This window comes from Sander lucioperca, chromosome 9, assembly GCF_008315115.2.
Source record: "Sander lucioperca isolate FBNREF2018 chromosome 9, SLUC_FBN_1.2, whole genome shotgun sequence".
Classification (NCBI taxonomy): domain Eukaryota; kingdom Metazoa; phylum Chordata; class Actinopteri; order Perciformes; family Percidae; genus Sander; species Sander lucioperca.
This window is the reverse complement of record NC_050181.1, coordinates 13,822,389-13,841,697: the sequence shown is the minus strand read 5'-3', so window position 1 is coordinate 13,841,697 and position 19,309 is coordinate 13,822,389. Positions and strand designations below refer to the sequence as shown.

The 19,309-nt window shown below is 39.6% G+C and overlaps 1 protein-coding gene across 3 annotated transcripts; it reads right to left on the bottom strand.

The window, feature by feature from the left end:
* Positions 1-255: 255 nt before the first annotated feature.
* On the bottom strand, positions 256-17,996 carry LOC116037329 (zonadhesin-like). 3 transcript variants are annotated; one of them, XM_031281195.2, is made up of 26 exons: positions 17,746-17,996; positions 17,473-17,525; positions 17,268-17,336; positions 15,834-16,057; positions 15,659-15,734; positions 13,437-13,834; positions 12,256-12,820; positions 11,912-12,108; positions 10,934-11,323; positions 10,215-10,507; positions 9,667-9,932; positions 8,623-8,685; positions 7,659-7,796; positions 7,263-7,519; positions 7,091-7,175; positions 6,883-6,954; positions 6,586-6,720; positions 5,636-5,892; positions 5,394-5,478; positions 4,707-5,297; positions 4,584-4,637; positions 4,171-4,379; positions 3,006-3,162; positions 2,493-2,908; positions 1,135-1,264; positions 256-994 (listed from the first exon to the last, which is right to left on the bottom strand). In XM_031281195.2, the coding sequence occupies exons 1-26, from the start codon at positions 17,820-17,822 to the stop codon at positions 852-854; spliced, it is 5,400 nt and encodes a 1,799-aa protein (XP_031137055.1). In that variant the 5' UTR covers positions 17,823-17,996; the 3' UTR covers positions 256-851. The 3 variants fall into 3 exon arrangements, with proteins under 3 accessions (XP_031137055.1, XP_035861191.1, XP_035861193.1); XM_036005298.1 differs by having other exon boundaries at positions 4,584-5,297; XM_036005300.1 differs by lacking the exon at positions 8,623-8,685 and having other exon boundaries at positions 4,584-5,297.
* Positions 17,997-19,309: the final 1,313 nt, after the last annotated feature.

Here is a 19,309-nt window from a genome sequence, read left to right as displayed (position 1 = left end):
ACCGATCCATGACTCTGTGTGGCTGCTGAGTGTTGCAAAGGTTTTTTTTATACAGGCACACTCCTGATGAAAATAATACTATTGTCTGCCAGGAAAAAAAAACAATTTCCTTGTCTTACAGAATAATATCATGTTACAGAAGTTCTGTAACACTTTTCTTTGTGTAATAATTGGAACATAGCCAGACTGTTAGATATGTCAAGAATGCAGTTACCTACACTTGAGACTGGAATGATTAGACTGATGGCGACACAAGTGTAACCACAGTGCATGTTTATTAGAACAATGAACTGAAGATTCAATAGAAAACCTACTAACGCACTGGCTTTCGAATACACATTATGACAAGTGCATTTTGTATAATCATTTATTTATTTCCAACAGTATCGACAGTGATGAATAATCCATTTGTAGTCCTGCATAATCATAATGTTTCATACAGTATATGCACATCTGTAATAATATCGCCTTAGAATAAAAAGTATGCTGTTGGCAATGACACAAACGGTAAAGTCTGATATATATATATATAGTACAAATATTTTTTGAGAAAGTTACGATGTTAGAGATTTCTTAAAAATAGTAGCAGATTCATGAAACTGCCAGAAAGCTTTATTTGCCACTGATTATGTTTATGCCAAGTCATGTTTGGTAGCTTAGGTTTAGGAGAGGATACCTTGTCTAAGGAAAAAAATGAAATCAGCATTATATTTGTCTCTTCTTATTTTATAGGTGATATATATATCATCAGTGTGGAGTTTTCTTGTAAACTGCCACAGTGATGTTTCTACTAGTGGTCAAAAACAGGTTATTTTTAAGTGCCATGTCTCATCTTTACATTCATCTGATATTCACACTCTCCAGCTCTCTCCAAACTCTTGAACACTCCGGGCCCTGGTACCATCTGGTTTCATCCGGTCATTGTGTCTGTAACCATCAAAGTTCCCACACAGACCCCCCACCTTCCTTTTATATATGCGTGGTAGAATGATCCCTGCAGAAACAACACCAACAATACAATGTTACTTAATTCAGCGTATAACTCTCCCCCAGACAAATTAACTTAATTATTCACATGGGCTGGTATGATACATTGTGATAAAAGACTTGTTTAATGAGGTGAGGATTAGTTACCTGCTCTGCTGTGTCCATCAAACTCCACTGAGAGGCCAAAGTCGGTCTTCAGGTAGATGCGAGAGGAATGCTCCCAGATGTTTAGACCAGCAGTCGGTGAGGCAGGAGTATTAGTTCTCCTTCCATCCACCTGGAGGGAGACCAAGAGGAGGATGTGTTAATCTAGTATTCATTCTTCTATGATTATGTATGTTGTGTGCAGGAATTCACAAAAGATGCATTTTTAGCCATGCTACCACGTGCACTCTAGGGATGGCTGTTCAGACTGAAGTATGTCGACAACTATTGGATGGATTGACATGAAATTTGCTACAGACATTCATGGTCCACACAAGATGAATGTTACTGACTTTGGTGATCCCCTGACTTTTCCTCTAGCGCCTCCATGAGGTTGCGTTTCTTTTCTTTTTGTTAAATGTCTCCACAGCTATGAGATTAATTGCCATTATATCTGGTAGAGACATTTATATATCTGCCAGGATGAATTATAACAGCTTGGTGGTAACAATGTAATCGGTCGATTCTGACCAAATACCTGCAAAACTAATGGCCTTTTAATCAGCATCAGCTGTTCTTTGTGTAGAGTGTTCATTTGCATGATAAGATGGGGAACATGGTTAACATTATACCTTCTCTTTATCAGCATGTGGGCAATATTGTTGTGAGCATGTTAGCATGCTGACGTTAGCATTTAGCTCAAAGGTCCACTGTAAGTACAACCTCACAAGGCCACAAGCATGGCTGTAGACTCTCAGTCTAGCTTGACTATTTTATTTAAAATGCTGTGTGTTCGTGTGGTATTTAAAACATTTTCACTTTTTTACAAGTAACTGTGACATTGGTCAGTTTTGTATTATAGATTTTGCCTTCTTTGAAAAAATAATTCGTAATTGTATGAAACATTTAGAAAAGATAAGCAATTTCAAAATGTGTTACTGCTTTAATATATGCCTAAGCTTTGGTACCAGTGTTCTTTCGATATTACATACAATATACTGTGTGCAGGCCTTCTTAAAATGACATGGCTTAGACTGCTTAGAGGATCTTAGAGGATACACACATAATAATGTCTGACTGGTTTTTTAAAATATATTTTCTTTCTCTTTCTCTTGCTTCCGCGCTCATACACACGTGTGAAGTGCCAATAGGAAAATAATTTGACACAGATCATTTGCCTCACTGCTGTGGTAACACCTCACAGAGAAAATATAAAGGAACACTGGTCATTTCCCTCAGAGCTTTCCCGAATGTCTGTGGGTGGGCAAAATATGATGACATTATCCCATGAACAAAATACTGTGTCTGCTGAAAAGGAGCCACATGAAAATGAGATTGTTGTGTGTGCCCTTGATACTCACGATCAGCCTCCGGTTCTTCTTGAACTCCACAGTGTGATCATACACTATGATTTTAAACTCTTGTAATCTGTGGGGTTTCTTAAACACTTGTAATCTGGGATATTCCTCCTGCTCTTCAATGTCGTCATCATGTTTGTTGTCATCTTCATCTTCTTCATTATAGTCTTCATCATCATCATCATCATCTTCATCCCTGACTCTGCGACTGTGGTCTTCTTCACTGCTACTGTCACCATGATAATTACTATCTTCGCCATCATTTATGGTATTGATGCCCTCGATGTAAACACGTGGATAGTTATTTGGCAAGTTGTTGGTCCGGACCAGCACATAAGACCACTCACCCTTAAAGCCATGCTTCATTTTATCAAAGGTTCGGTACTCAGGGTCTCCATTGATTGTGCACTCACTGAAGCCTGTGGAGCAACAAGTGTAGAGCAATTTATAAATGAGTGAACAAGATCTAACAAGGTTTAGATGCATCACAGATTTAAATGTTGACATTTACAGCACCTGTAGACTGGCAGTTATAATCTCCCTCTGGATTTTGAAGGCAGACAGCATTTCCATCACACTCATCTTTGTCCTGGCATTTAATCTTCCCCAGGCCATTGGCTTTGTCGCATTTACATTTCTGACTGCAGTGATTGGTGTACCACACTTCATTAAACTGACAAAAAAAAATAGGGAGTCATCATACTGCTAGGACATCGATGTCCACATGCACCATTTTTGCAATAATGCTCTGGGGTTTCATTTATAAAGGTGGCGTATGCACAAAACGGGGCCCAAAATGTGCGTATACCACTTTCCACGCAAAGGTTGTGATTTATAAAACTATGTGAACTACAAACTTGACGGGAGAATGTGCGGACCCATGTGTACGCACATTTTGGAGACAATGGGAATTGCCGAGGCAAATGGTGAGATGGTGAACTGAAGTCACACTGCAGAAAGTAAATGTGGATAGAATGATTACTCTAATATTTTCAAGTATTGATGCCTCACGCACGTAATTTCACTCCATCCCAATCATCCACATAATCATGAAGATTAAATCCAGCAGTGCTGTTTGCGCTTGTACTGAGTGATAATTGTTCCATAAACACCTTAAAAAAATCCAACTCAAATCTTAGATCAACATTTATTTTCTGGGCATTTTTAGGCCTGTATTTGACAGAACAGCTGAAGACATTAAAAGGGGAGAGAGAGGTGGGATGACATGCAGCAAAGGGCCACAGGTTGGAGTCGAACCCTGGCCCACTGCGTTGAAGAGTAAACCCCTTATATATGGGTGCTTGCTCTACCAACTGAGCTATCCGGGCACCCATCAAAATTTATTCTTAATATTTAATCGGCGCTGTCTCACTATCACATTGTCCACTACGGGAGCGCAGGAGGAAGAGATTGCCTGACTGACGGCCTTAGATAACTGCAGATCACTGTGTAAATAACTATTAAATAAATATATCTGTGATTTACAAAGGGAACATTGCTTACACATGTGCGTACGCACGGTTTTATAAATCTGAATTCTTTTTGGAGTACGTACACTTTTAGTAAGAATCCTACGCACAGTTTATAAATGAGACCCTCTGTGGTCTTTCAGAAAGTAGACCAAAGTATTTCACACTGTATATGACTTGTGCCATTGATGAAGAGTTTTTTTGTCACTCACATTATGTTTAGTGCCGTTCCTGTCCATACATCCACATCGTTGGATAGGCACACAAACCCTCAATTTCCGCACAAAGCCTTCATTACATACACACCCCTGCACACAACCATTATCGTCACTGCAGCGGGGTGGACCATTCAAGTATGTACAGGTTGGACTGCAGGCAGGGATACAAGTAGTGTAATGACTGTTCTCTGGGCAAGGGTGTGCTGGAAAGACAAGAGTGGTAGAAAAAGAGTTAGTCATAAACCGATCTTATCTTACAGGTGAGTTTTGCCACTGATGCCTAACGTGAGGTGTAAAGTATTCATTATGGGAAACCCAGTCCAAGTTTATTTTTTATATAGTGAAATGCAAACTTTTAACTGTTGTTGTAGATTGTGGTGTACCTGTAGTTGTAGGCTGAGGTCTACCTGTTGTCAAATGTGGTTTATTGGTTGTTGTAGGTAGTGGTCCATCTGTTGTTGTGGGTTGTGGTCCCCATGTTGTTGCAGGCTGTGGTATGGCTGTTGTGGGTTGGGGTATAACGGTGGTTGGAGGTTGTGGTCTAGCTGTTGTTTGTGGCTGTGGTTGACTGTCAGTTAGAGATTCTGGTGTAGCTGTTGGTGCTTGTGATCCAGCTGTAGGTTCATGACCTTCTGTTGTTTGGGGTTGGGGTCTAGCTGTGGTTTGGGGTTCATTAGTTGATGTAGCTGGTTGCTCTGGTCTTGCTGTTGTTTGAGGTTTTTCTGTAATTTCAGGTTCTGGTTGCTCTGAAGTTTCAACTCCTGGGTGCTCTGTTGTGGGTGGGTGGGGTCTAGCTGTAGTTTGGGGTCCAGTTGTGGTAGTTGTTACTGGTGTTGATGTTATTGGTAGCTGTGGTCTTGTTGTTGGGACATCAGGATTTGAAGTTGTTGGGGTTACGGTTGTTGCTGGCTTTGTAGGGGCTTGTGTATCACAATCAGTTGGGGCTGCTGCTGTTGTTGTGGCGGCCGTTGTAAAAATAGTTGTTGATGGTGGCTGGGGTTTTGATGAAGTAGATGTCTGTGGTTGTGTAGTAGTTGAGCTGTTCGCTGGAGGAAGCTCTGGATCTGCTGTTGCAACTGGATTGAAGGTTGTGGGAGCAGGGGTTGTTGGTCTAGTTTGGTCTGTAAATACATTTCACATTAAAGTTAGTCTCAGTTTCAGTTATGGTGTGTGTGAATTAAATTGTCATGTCAATGTCAGTAGGAGGACAGAATTACCTGTGCAGTGCCCACGATGAAGTGATACATCATCTATGGCAACATCAGACTGATCGTTGGAACCTCTTCGTCCCTCAAATATGATCTAAAATTAAGTGCCCCGGTTAAGCATAGTAATCCTGTTATAGCATGCACATTCATTAAGTCCAGTTGCCCTCATTTATTATGGCAGGTAATATGTTATGAGTGTTTTGCTCTGCAAGTTTCTAACATTAGATAGGTTAGGAGAATAAACATCTCACCTGGAAAGCTCCAGTTGTTGTGATGTCCACTTGAGCCAGGTGCCACATATTTCCTTGGTCATTTCGCTTCCACCAAACAGCGTCAGCCTTTCTATCCTGAAACAAGTAGACATGGAGGCCCATTGTATCTGCTGAGCCATACATATGGTACCAGAACTGCAGACACTGTGGACCAGATTCAGAACACTCAGAGCTGATGAGACGAGCCGTGTCTCCATGTGACGCACTGTTGGCTTCGATGTAAAGATAGTGGCCATCTGGTTAAGGACATAAAAGTTAGGTAAGTTGAAGCACACAATATAACATTTTCTTAAATATTGTATACTAATAAAACTTTTCAGACAAGTTCAAGACATGTCTTTATTCATAAGCAGCAGCTCTACTGGCACTGCCTCAGGATGCTAAAGGAAAGATATATTTTCGTGATGAAATACTATACATCAGGAACTCTTAATCAGACAATCTATTCTGGTTAGACAAGGAAGTACTACTTTAACAATCAACAATGAGTTTTTTTTTCATAGTTGGAAGTGTGATTGTGGCAGATGTCAAACTGGCAAAGAGTGTGCAGACCAAGCGCAATCTTTTAAGATTGAGCCTTAGTCTGGGGAGTCTGTATTTTCTACTGCACAAGCATAGTTCAAATGACTCTGTACGCAATTGGATAGTCCTTCATCCAATCAGACCAACGATCTGGGTGATGTACTTTGCAGAGCCAAAGCCGGCCATGTTAAACCCTCCAATAGCGCGCCAGGTGGATAAGCCAGTTTGTGATTGGTCCCTGCAGATTTGTAACGGAAGATGGATAGAAAAATGTACCAGCAGGTTTCCAGCCTGAGCTGCTGGGCGAAATCAAATCGCTGGCAGATCGGGCTGGGTTTACCCAATACAGTTGTATATTACTGTTTCTGTCACAATTCATAATATTACATAGAGACATAGTATTTTACCCCCAGTGTGGTCAGCAGAGGGCCCAGTCATCAGGGTTGAGGTGGAACCACTTTGCCATGTCCAGTCAAAAGCATCTGTGATCATCTGATTCCAGCTACAAAGGTTGCTGTTGAAGCTACAGTCTATATTGCAGACTAAAAAATGAAATTGCAAAAAATAAAATTTAGACAATCTGTAACTTCAGGTACCATTCGAAACTGCATATTCACTATACATAAATGTTAATTTGTAACCACACTTCAGCTTTCTGATGCAGAAGCAATCGAGCCATAAAATATAGCTTCCTCTGCACTTACCTGGGTGTGAGGGGAAGACCTCCGCAGTTGTGAAAGGAAGTTCAGTTCCAATAACCAGGCCAGGGAAGCTACCTGAAGGAAGTGATTTTATTTAAACCATGAGATATCTGATATGGTCATAATTTGAGATATTAATTTATTTTCACCATTAGATTACATATATTTTTCAATCAAATTTAGAATATTTTGTTCTCCTTTAGTTAGTCACCTAAACATGAGCCAAAGTTGATGGAAATGTCATCAATGGCCACATCTGATCGAGCATCTGAGCCTCGAATTCCCTCCACTATGATCTGAAAGAGGTAATTGCAAAATATGTTTCACTATATAGAATAATATCATCTTTTAGGCCCATGTATTGTATGTACATGGTGACTTACTTGGAATGGACCAGACACTCTGATGTCAGCATTTCCTAGATGCCATGCCGGTCCTTGGTTGTTCATCATGGACCAGAGCTTGACAGATTTATTGTCTTTGGTCAGGTAGATATTAAGGGCCATGGCTGTGGCTGAACCATACATATGGTACCAGAAGTGCAGGCAAAGTGGGCCATTATAATGGCATGTTGAGCTCCACAGACGAGCTGAATCTCCATGGGTTACACTAGTTCCCTCAATATACATGTAGAAACCAGCTAGAGAAACGTTAAAAGTAGCACAATAAGCATGAATAATGAATTACCAATGCAGCAACACAATAGATGATAGATAGATAGATAGATAGATAGATAGATAGATAGATGGTGATAGGTTGGTCCAATTATGGGTTTTTACCTCCAGTGGTGTGATCTTGGTTTGGGCCAGTTAGGCTTGATGGGGTGGGTCCTGAATGTCGTGTCCAATCAAAACTGTCCTGTATGAGCTGTTCCCACCCACACAGATTTTTTTCGAAGTCACAGTTTATGGGACAGACTATGAAAAACCATATAAACACAATGCAAATGATAAGTGTTATGAGCTAATTCAACCCAGTCTCACGGCAGTTCGTGAAATGGTCACGTTATTTAATCTATTGATTCGTGTACGAAAATGTAAAGTAATGTATTTCAATGGGAAGCATATTTCGTGATCACAGCACGAATACGGTAGGGAGTAGTATGAAAAGCCGAAAATCCGCGTAGGGAGATTGGTCGGGGTGGTGGATGGGTCAAACAATACAGGACTTTCACCCGGGAGACCGGGGATCGCGTCCCGCATGTGGCGTTTTGTTTCCCCGTTGTTTTCCTAATCACAACCGTCCCGTTATTGTCGCGCGTCCCCCGCGGCCGCCTCCCAGCGTGTGAGGCGTCCTTTCCCTGTTGTTTTTTTCCAAAACCCAACCTCTGAATAGATGGTTACCATTTTGTGCTGGCCACCACAAAAAAAACGAGATAAACGTGTTGTTGTACATGAATCAATAGATTAAAAATAACGTGACAGTTACACGAACTGCCACGAGACCGTGTTGGCTAATTACAGTATGTGTAGGAATATTACAGTACGGATAATATAATTTAAAAAAAATATATCCACAAAAAGTATTATTTCATCCAGATGTTGATAATTTCACCAGGGTCATTCAAATGTATTCAATACATTTATACATTAAACTTCTGTACAGCTTTTAAAAGCAAGCATAGTAAAATGTTATTTGGTTTCGTTGAAATGGTTTTTAAAATACTAATTATAAATTGGATATTATGCCACTGATTATCCAAACCAGTGACAAATAAACCTTCCCAACCCTAAATGCTCTTACGAGTCTGATCTGGTGTTGGAGAGGTAGGAGTTGGAGATGCAGTTGCAGTGGTTGTGGGGTCAGCTGAAATGGGGACAACGACAAAACAAAAAGCCAAACAAACAAACAAACAAAAACAAAAAAAGGAAATTAGTTTACTACCTTAGCCTTTTTGGCGCCCTAGGAAATATTTTGCATTAAGCAAGCCCCTCCACAATCTTAACCACCTACTTTTTCCAACTTTGCTTATATCAATGACAAAACAAAGAAACAAAGAAAAAAGGACTGAGTCAGGCAGGGCTCTAGGCAGTTGACTAGTTTGCTCATGCAATGGGCCAGCCCTGTGCCATAATCAAAACACAATAAAAAAGCAGAAGCAGAGTGTTTTGAAGATATTAATGGGAAAAATAATTAATAAGTAAAGGCTGTTTTATGCTTCTGCGTCGAATCGACGGCGTACCCCAGCAGACCCCCCTGCGTTTACGTTGGATCCTACGCCGTAGCCTGACGTGCACCTTTCGGAAAATGTAACTACAAGTCGCAGAAACGCACGTCACTCGGCCGTGGCTTGGTAGCATTGCATTTCCCCCGACTCATTTCCTGGTTCTCCTTCTCCATAAACAACATGAAATCAAGGAGAGGGTTAACTTTTCCTGCTGAAGATTTCCCACCGTGGTCATAAAACACAGGGGAGACACTTTGTTTCTCTCACTATGACTCTAGAGTCAGTACTCGCTCCGAAGCTAATCGCCGTCACTCTCTCACTTCTCCCTTGCTCTATCACCCACTCCCCACACACACATGCCGGCTCGACGCACACACCAGCGCACAAGTATAAACATCAGGCCACTTACGTAGGCTACGGCGAAAGCTCTGCGTGGAGCCTCCGCAGAACCATAAAACAGGCTTAAGAAATACAAGACATGTAACAGAATATCTTTATCATATATTTAGTGCTAATAGATCGCCACAGTTTATTGTTAAAAAAGTCTTTATATTTAGTCACAACCAGATATCATTACACATACTCACAGAGTATTCACACTACCATCATCACACACTCACCACAGGCTGTGTCTGTCTGCCATTGGGGCAGCTCCACTCCTTTAACCTGGCATGCTGCTACATAGGACTCGAGAGATTCACATAGGGTGTGTTGGTCACCATTGGTGGCACAGTAGTCATACACACAACTATTGAGGTAGATGCTTGGGTGAATGGGTTCATGGCAGGGCTTGAAGACGTCCCCTAGTAGGGTCTCACACTCTTTGTAGGCCACATTCTCCTCATCATAATCACAACGTCTGGGATTATTTGGATGGGAAATACACCTGGAGGACAAAGTTTAGACAAGTGAATAACGTTCTAGACATTAGGCTTTATTGTGTTAAATCAAAATAAGGTTAGGTTAATAAGATGTATTAATGGTTGTGTATTAAATGTATGTATTAATACTTAAAAATACAAAAAAGTGGCAAAAAATAACTTTTCTTTTCACCTGCAGTTAAAATGTTTTTTTTTTTCTTCCTTTTGGATGCATTACAATGTTATAACATTTGTTTACGTTGTACTAACATTTTGTGCAGATACCTTTTTATAGAAAAATGGCTTACTCATTATTGCCTGGAATCTTCCAGCTATTACCAAACTCAAATGGCCCAGTAGCGTTTTGGCCTCCTGGTGCTATGAAGTCATCGTCCTGCCGTTCAGAGTATGTGCCACAGAGTCCACACAGTTCATACTTGTAGAGCTCATCCACCTTCAGGAAGAGTCTGTTCTGCCCATCTATCATCATTCTGAGGCCAAATGTTGTTTCCAAGATAATATAATTTTTCTTCAGGTAGACCCATACTGAGCCGTATTTACCATTGGTGGAATAGGGCAGTGAGACAAGGCTGTTATTCACCTAAACAGAGGACAATCCATTATTTTTAGTTTATGTAGAATGTCTTACATAAAACATAGCACTTATGTCTTTTTAGTGCAACCAATTAGCTACCAACTAGCTTTTCACTGCAAAGTGAACTGGGTCAGCTATTAGTTTTTGTTTTCTTGTAAGCCTCAGATGAGAAATGCAGTACTTCCTCCAATAACCTGACATAGAGTAATAACTGATCCCATAAACATGGGTGTGCTGGTACTAAAGTCATTAACCACAGTCATTAATAAATTACAGTAGATAACACAGGACAATGACACTCCAAATCCAGTAAATGGGCCACTTGTAGGTCACGAGACACATTTGCAGAGACTGAAACACATTTGCGCAACAGCCTCTTTTACATGTACATGCTATAAAAGAGTTTGTTTGGCAAAGAGTTTTCATGCTTACATAGACCTCTCCGCTCTGATTCAGGGTGAGGTATAGATCGTCGACCTGAAGCGTTACAGCTTCCAGCTTGGATCTGGTGAAGTTCTGAAGAGGAGGATGCATGTTGTGTCCAATCACAGAGAACTGGACTGAGCTTTTTCCTCCGCACGTGGTAGTCAGCGTGTAACTGCAGCCACCTTGAAAGTCATATGCCATCCCGTCAAAGGTGATATAGTGTGGATCACCATACACGCTGCAGGTGGCGGGTTTGAAAGGGAAGCAGCCTTTGACCCCATCCTTGACCTTACAAACCTCATTGACTGTGCATTGCATTGTGGTGCACTCCAGGCCATTGTTACCCATGCACTGACACTGCTGCTCACACTCTCCCTTTGAAAATGTTGCTCCTTTCTGCAGGCAAAAGGGAGTTGTGTCAATACATTCCAGCACTGTGGAAGTGAAAAGGTGAATATAAAATTGTTCCCTGTTCATCTACATGTACCTGACTTCAGAGATGTTCACAAGTAATTTTTTGGAAGTCCAAGTCGAGTCTCAAGTCTTTCAGCTCGAGTCCAAGTCAAGTCTCAAGTCTTTGAGGGGCAAGTTCAAGTCAAGTCTCAAGTCTTTTGCCACGAGTCCAGGTCAAGCCTCAAGTCTCTGGCCATCTGATCTGTTCCTAACACTGTATTGTTAAATCTTATGAATTCAAATCATGTCCTGTAGCTACCATCCAGACAGTACAGTATTAAAATCAGTTGTAGGATAACTTTATGGGGTCTACTTAACACATCCCTCTAGCCCTCAGACCTGGTGAAATATTAACCTAAGTCTGTCACATCATATGGATACAACTATAAAGATACAATTTGCGTGTTCCCAGCATTAGCACAACACTTTGCGATGGTTGTGACCTGTGACGATATATGCTAAATGTAACGTCTCTTTCACTCAAAAAGTGTCCGAGTCTCAGACTCGAGTCCCCATCTCTGCCTCACTTACCTCATAGTGTTTGCCATTATGCCAGCACCCACAGTCCTCTGCTGGGACACACTTCCCCCCACTGAGTTGAAAGCCAGAGTCACACTCGCATCTTTCCTCACAGCTTCCACAGGAGCCAACTATATCCAGACTGGAGCACACTTTGGGACAGCCATCAGTACATGAGTTATAGTGGCTGTTCTCACCACACTGAAGGGCTGAGAGGGGTGCAAGAGAGGGAGAGGAAAGAAGAGAGGGCATGAACTTAACTGTAATTGTATTATTACAGTCAATATTTGCAACCATGTCCCATATTTAAATTACGGGGTAGAGAAATGAAAACAAAAAGCAATTAATCAACATACGGCAGTATGTAGAGTTCCTCCACATGGGTATGCCGACTCCAGCCTCCTGGCAGATGTCAGCGTACACCTGTAAGGTCTTACAAAGCACCGCTGGGTCACCATGAGTAGAGCACATGTCGACCACACAGTCCCTGAAGTAGCTCTCTGCCCCAAGAACTGATAGGCAGTCAGCAAAGGGCCCCGTGCTAGAGAGGAGGCCTCCACAGTACAGCTCACTAGCATACTCAGCCTCCTCCAGTGGGTCACATTGATGAGGTACTAAAATGGTTTCACAGGAGGAGTTGGTTTCCCCAGTCTGCCAGCTCTCAGCCAAGGCTGTAGCATCTTGGGCATTTGTTCCATCAGGCTTTATGAAGTCATCTCCATTGAGGTAGTTGAAGTTTCCACACAAGCCACAGACTTTATCAGAGTAAATGGATGGCAGGGTGACATGGACAGCACCAGCATTGTCATATGAGACAGAAAGACCAAAACTGGTTTCCAGTTCAACAGCAGCTGGGTTGCTCTTCATGTTGATAGTGCCACTTCTGAGGCTCAGTGGAAGCTGCTTCCAGACCCCATTAACCTGAAGAACGGTATAAGTTTTAGACTTCCTTACCGGCTGTATCTGAGAGTTTGCATACATTTTTTTTGGCATTCTTGAGGTATTTCTTTGGGAATTGATAAGGCAGATAAATCTAGGACATTGTGCCACTAAACTTTGCACTTAATGATAAAATCAGTTTATTAGTAGTATGAGCTGCAGATATGCTCCATTTAGGACATTACTTAGCTCAGCACTCATTACAGCATAATGTCAAGGTCCCACAAAACTGAATTTGTACAGACAGTACTTTAGAAAATTAAAAATACTCATGTTGTCCTCAAATGTGTGACGTCACACAGATTAACAGCTTAACTGAGTAGACTGTAAATAAAGTATTAGAATAAAATGAGTTATTGACCACATTGTTCTAATTTCTAAAACAGAAGCTATAAAACATTAAGTAAGTCTTATTTGGATGTTTAGACTCAGAAATACATTTGTAAACATCAGAGGAAACTGGTCTCCCGATGTAAGGCAGCATGACATTTTAGCTTTTGGGGAGATTTGTTCATATATTGGCAGATGCTACAAACATCAGCAATTGATAACAGCATATGTGCCTTCCTAAATTTCTATCCTCTTTAAGGTGACTCACCACAACCCGATGCGTTTGCTTTTTCAGCATGGACACCCTAAACTTTCCCATGTTCACAGTGACCTTCTGAACAGTTGGCAGAGATGAGTTCCCGTTCTGCTTATTGACCACTTCCACACTGAACATGGGCAGGGCCTCAGAGGGTGAGCAGGTCTTAGCCAGCATGTAGGTGCAAGGGTCCATGAAGCGGAACAGCACCCCATCAAAAGTCCTGCATTCTGTGTGACGGTGTATAGTGCACGTCCCAGTAGTGGAAATCCCACTAGAGCTTCCTATTTGAGGACCACAGATTTGGCCCTTAGGGCACTGAAAGGGAGAGCAGGCGAGCTGGCCACCAGAACAGAGGCAGCGGGTGGACTCATCTGTCCAGAACTCTGTGTTCATTTCACACTGGGGTCCTGTAGGGGATGTGACCGAGTAAACAATCACTTTATAATCATAACACCATCTGGCCAGGAATAACTGAACATTGGTTAATTATTATGTATAGTACTACATGGACTATTTTTTAATTATCTTAGTTATCCAACTTATTATTCATGTATGTGACACTTCATCATTAATCAAAAGAATGAAAAACATTCTTACTGCCTTACTAAAATTGTGAACTTCGGACACATAACTTGCATAATGTTTTACGTCTTTAACCTTTAGGAGGGTGTTGTGAAATAGGATCTTTTAGAGTTTCACTGACAGCAATCTGACAGAAGTGTCATGACAGTAATGGCTTATTGCATACACATTGTTATCACTATGTTTACCGGAATATAGTATGATTTTTCTTTTTGGTAACACTTTATAAGAAACCATCATTAATAAAAGGTAAATTGAAGGGCTGCAACTAACGGTTATTTTCATAGTTGATTAATTTTTTTTGTGATGAATCGATTAGTTTGGTCTATAAAATGTCAGGAAATGGTGAAAAATGTTGATCAGTGTTTTTCAAACCCCAAGATATTACTGTCATAGAGGAGTGAAGAAACTAGAAAATATTCACATTTAATAAGATTCAAACCGATTATCAAAATAGTTGCAGAATAATTCTAAAGTTGACAACTAATTGATTAATTGATTAATCTTTGTAGCTCTAGTAAATTGATAGTTACTTTAGTTAATAGTTATTTTACTTTTCAGAAACCATGATGATTAATAATGTTTACTAATTATTAGTAATGTTACAATGTATGTCACAATTAGTGTAATGTAAAGTAATTTGTATTTAGTATAAATTAAATAGATAGGTAATACTGTAAATGGTTAATACTTCTTTTGCAAAACATCTATTTACATTATTTGGATGGCTATTATAAAGTTGCAACTAATGATTATAACAATTAGGGAATAATTAATAAGTGGTTTATAAAGCATCTAACAACATTAACTCGGCCCCATTACATATTTTGTTGGTGATCTATAAAAGGGATGATTATTGATTATTTTTGCACTGATAAATTCTATCTAAGGCATATTTATAGATGCTTTACAGAATATAATCATCATTAACAAGTTATTATAGTCATCTGTTGCAACTTTGTAACAGCCACCCAAATAATGTATTGACGGTTTACAAACAATTTCTTAAAGATTTACAAATCATTTGGTAATCATTACCAAATACTTAAAGGTGCTGTAGGTAGGATTGGGAAGATCCAGGAATTAGCCAAAACATTTGAACACAACACAACTTCTCAGTCCCTCCCTCCTTTCTGCTAAAGCCCAAAATGGTCTCCTAAGCCCCTCCCCCCACAAGGGAGAATGAATGCATGTGCATGAGCAGTGATTGACATGCAGTTAGACACTCCCCCTGGCCCTGATTGGTGCATTTGAACAGGGAGCTGTGGATTTTTGCAAATCGCACTACAGGCTGTAGGTGGTGCCAGAGGAGCCAGATTCTTTTTTTAATTACCTGCTTCATGTAGTTCTACACCAAATATGACAGAAAGTTAGTTTTATAAGTCTTACCTACTGCAACTTTAATATAATATATCAAATGTTATGTTGTGTGCAACACAATGTTAAATAACAAATCATAACATCAATAATTATTAAACATTATTAATGATCATTTTATACTCCATAACTCCATAACTATTAACTTAAGTTTAAATAACTATCAATTTACCATGTATTAGTGATGGTTATTATAAAGTGTAACCTTTTTATTGAAGGAACCAAATGTAGGCTTTAATATAGTAAATGTAAGAGTATAAAAGAATATTTACCACATGAGCCTCTTCTTACACCTATCCGGTTAAATATGAACTGCCCTCCCTCCATGGACACTGCTTCGACAACAACCTGATATAAACGCACATCATTTATTTAAATATAAACAATATGATATTTTGAGTCCCCAATACAGTTTAATTATTGGTATGTGGTTATATGCCATTTTACCTGAGTCTCTGGTTCAATGACGTTCAAGGGGATGAACACTTGTCTCCAAAAATCCCTGGGGAGAGCAGGTAAGGTCCTGATTTTCATCAGACCAACGCTGCTTTTAAGCAGAATGCGAAGTTCTGACCCATTAGCTGCAACCGGCGATAAGTACCAAAACTCTAGACAGGCCTTGCCCTCCAGCTCCAGTGGACCACTTTCTAAAGTAGTCATTACAAAATCGTCTGTAGGTGAAAAGGACAACAAGAAAATGTAATATGTTTCCATCCACATAATCAAAAGTGAGCAAACTTATTTCTTAAATACATGTAGTTTCAATGTAACATCTCTTAAGTACAAATTCAATGACAATGACCACTCTGTTATTTTTAAATCCCACAATATAAATGCTGTAACACATTTTCAAGTGGTATCATAATTGTAATCACATCAGAAATAGCAAACCACCTTTGTTATTGTAATAAAACAAAAAGTACGTATCTTGCGGTGCAATTATCATTAAATGCAAAATAGCAGTTTAGAGTGTTTTGTGCTATATTTGAACCTGAAGAGCAGGCCCTCTACTTTGATTGCCCCTGGGAGAACACCAGGCTATAAAAGAATATTAGCCTGCTTCAGATCAATAAGTCATACGCAGCATCAGGAATGAACACAGTCACAGCCTGCCTGTAGATTAAAACATAACTGTGAACCAATGTTCATAATCAGGCATGTTATCTCTTAAGCCGTTTTCACATATGATCTCCGGACTACAGTATGTCCAAGGAATCAGGTTCCGCCATTTTTCGGAGTTTCCCTTTCACTGTACCACTTAACAGGAGATTATCCGTGTCAGATGATATACGAGGGGTGGCACTGGGTAGAGCATGCAGCAGACTTGACATGACGTTGATTACACTGCGTCACGGAGCTGTTCGTAATTTGGACATAAACAACCGAGTATCTTGCCGTTTCTTGAATTTGTTTGGTGATTTTGGTATCAGCCCTTACCTACAAAAGTTCCCAAATCTTGTTGTCTCTCCAGTTAGACATTTCTGTTGCAGTCTTCGTGTAACTCACCCTTCTTCTATACCTTTGAATGTTTGTTTTCTTCATCAACACGCCCACTAACTTGAGTGAATTATCACACTTTTGGCTTAATCGGAGATTACACGGATTTAGTACTAGGGAGATGACAGTGTAAAGAGCGGTTGATATCTGATCAAAGTGATTTAATCAGTGGCGTTCTCAAATACAGCTTTGCTGGGTAATGTCTAGATAACTTTAGGTTTGTAGTGCATGTGTGAAAGGGGCTATAGTGTCAAAGTGAACTCTAACTGAACAAAACTGTAACCTGGCTTGATGCCTTTACAAAACACATTTGGCTTTCAATTTCATTATTAGATTTAATCAATGAAATCCATTGCTGTGCTATTTTGCAATAATAACCTGTACCTGTTCTTCGTTGGTTCCAGTCACAAATCAGATTGTTGTGTCTGTCGTAGAAACACTTTTTAACATATTCTATGAAAGAAAAGAAAAGGGTCAAATATAGTATTATGTAGAGTATGCATGTACACTATCTCTGTCTAGTTGTTAAAACCTTGTGGTTGTGACAAATGGAGTATCTACCAATCTTAGTAATTGTAAAACATCATACCTGAATTTGGCATCCAATCTGGTAAAGTAACTAATGAAAAGTCATTTTCAGCCCTGAAATGGGAAAAAAAAAGATCACAGATTCCTTTCAATTGTTTTTGCCATAAATTCACAAAATATCTGATTGACTTAAAAACAAAACCTTTAACACAAATAAAAAAACAACAACATTCACCTTCCACTTAATACAATTATTACAATCAGTAAAATACTATTTTAAACAACACATAAGCTAACATTTAATAGTTAAAAGCTGAATTATCTTGACACCCACCTGCACTGAGTCCATGTCTGAGTTAGAAAGAGTAGAGTCACTGTGACCACCAAATCTGTGTGGATGCTTCCAAGCATGGCTGATCCCTTAACGGCAGCTTCTCAGCTGCTCTCCCGTTGCTAATACTCTCTCTCTCTTTGATGAGTTGAAGAATGAATGATGAGCATTAACTGTTGTGGAGCCTCTCTGTGGAAACACAGCTTATGTGACCCTTTAACTGCCAGCAGAGAGGAACAGAACAGAGCGGCGGGTTTTAAAGCATTTATAGCCCCACCAACTACCCAGGTAACCTCAGCAGTGGGTGGAGAAAGAGCACTGGTGGACAGAAAGACATGAAAGGGGTTGGACTGGGTCTATGGCGTAAAAATATTCTAAAAGCTATCGGAGTTACAGTAAATATTGATAGGCAAGGTCACCGTTTAGTGTTGTAAGGTCGTAAAAAGCACTGACACCATTGTAAACTACTACATATACAAATGCTTGAAAAAAAATAAATTAATTGGTAATAAAGTGATGTATGAGAAACATTTCTGACTAAACAATTGAATGGCTTTATGGACTTCTCATTATTATGAAAGAGTTATACTTATACTGCTATAAAGGTTTGATGGATGAAAATGCCATGTTAATGATAATGTTTTGATGGATGAAAAGACAAATGATTAAGGTAAAGTCTGCAATCTACAAGTATTCAAACATTACACAGGGTACAAAAAGGTAGAAAGACAGAAAAAACATGTTGTATTTTGACCACAACATACCAAAACATACGTACATGTATACAGTCTATTTAGTAATAGATTATGAACTAAATGTAATTTGGATTTTATGATAAGAAAAACAACAGGAATGTAGCAACTCACCTCTGCTGTTCTTACAATGGATTCTTAAATACTATTGTGCACACTTACTGTACACTAAGCTATTGATCAAACACTAGTGGTTCAAAAGCACACTTGCATTATAAGAAGAGGGTAACTATTCAAACAGAAATAATATCTAATGTACCTGCATATAAGTTGCTATTAAAGCCTAACAGATACAGAAAACACTGTTTATTGTTAAAGAATTAGCTTCAAACATGTTTGTCTTGAGATATTACTCAGGTAACTTTTTACACAAAGGTATTTGATAGTGTGTTCTGTTCAGACAATCATGCAGTAAAGGTAGAACAAGATAGTCTCTTACTCCTTCACACTTAGCAAAGATAAGACAAAAAGATGAGCCATTAAGTGTGTCGATTTATGCAATCCATAATCTTGGAAGCACAAAACGAGGCATGTGTACATTGTGACCTGATAACATTGTTGTAAAAAAATAAACAGGCTTCAAAAAGGGTCTGCTAGAGTATATTTTGTGTATGTCAGCTAGAGAGCAGCGCACACTGTTAGAACAGCTGGAAAAAGAGTGATAAGAAAGACACTTTGTATGGGAGGTGCTGTTTGATCCACCTATTATGACATTCCTGAAGCCCTATTGGTATGCGTCAATATAGAGGGTGGCCCAAAACAAATATTAGAGCTCTTTCAAACTGTACAACCTAAAAGAAGGTCTTTGTTGTGGA

Coding starts and splice junctions, on each gene's coding strand:
- LOC116037329 (XM_036005298.1), bottom strand. CDS start 17,822: ATGCTTGGAAGCATCCACACAGATTTGGTGGTCACAGTGACTCTACTC. Junction 17,526..17,745: donor CAGACATGGACTCAGTGCAG/GTGGGTGTCAAG, acceptor TTCCCATTTCAG/GGCTGAAAATGACTTTTCAT. Junction 15,735..15,833: donor TCATTGAACCAGAGACTCAG/GTAAAATGGCAT, acceptor CGTTTATATCAG/GTTGTTGTCGAAGCAGTGTC.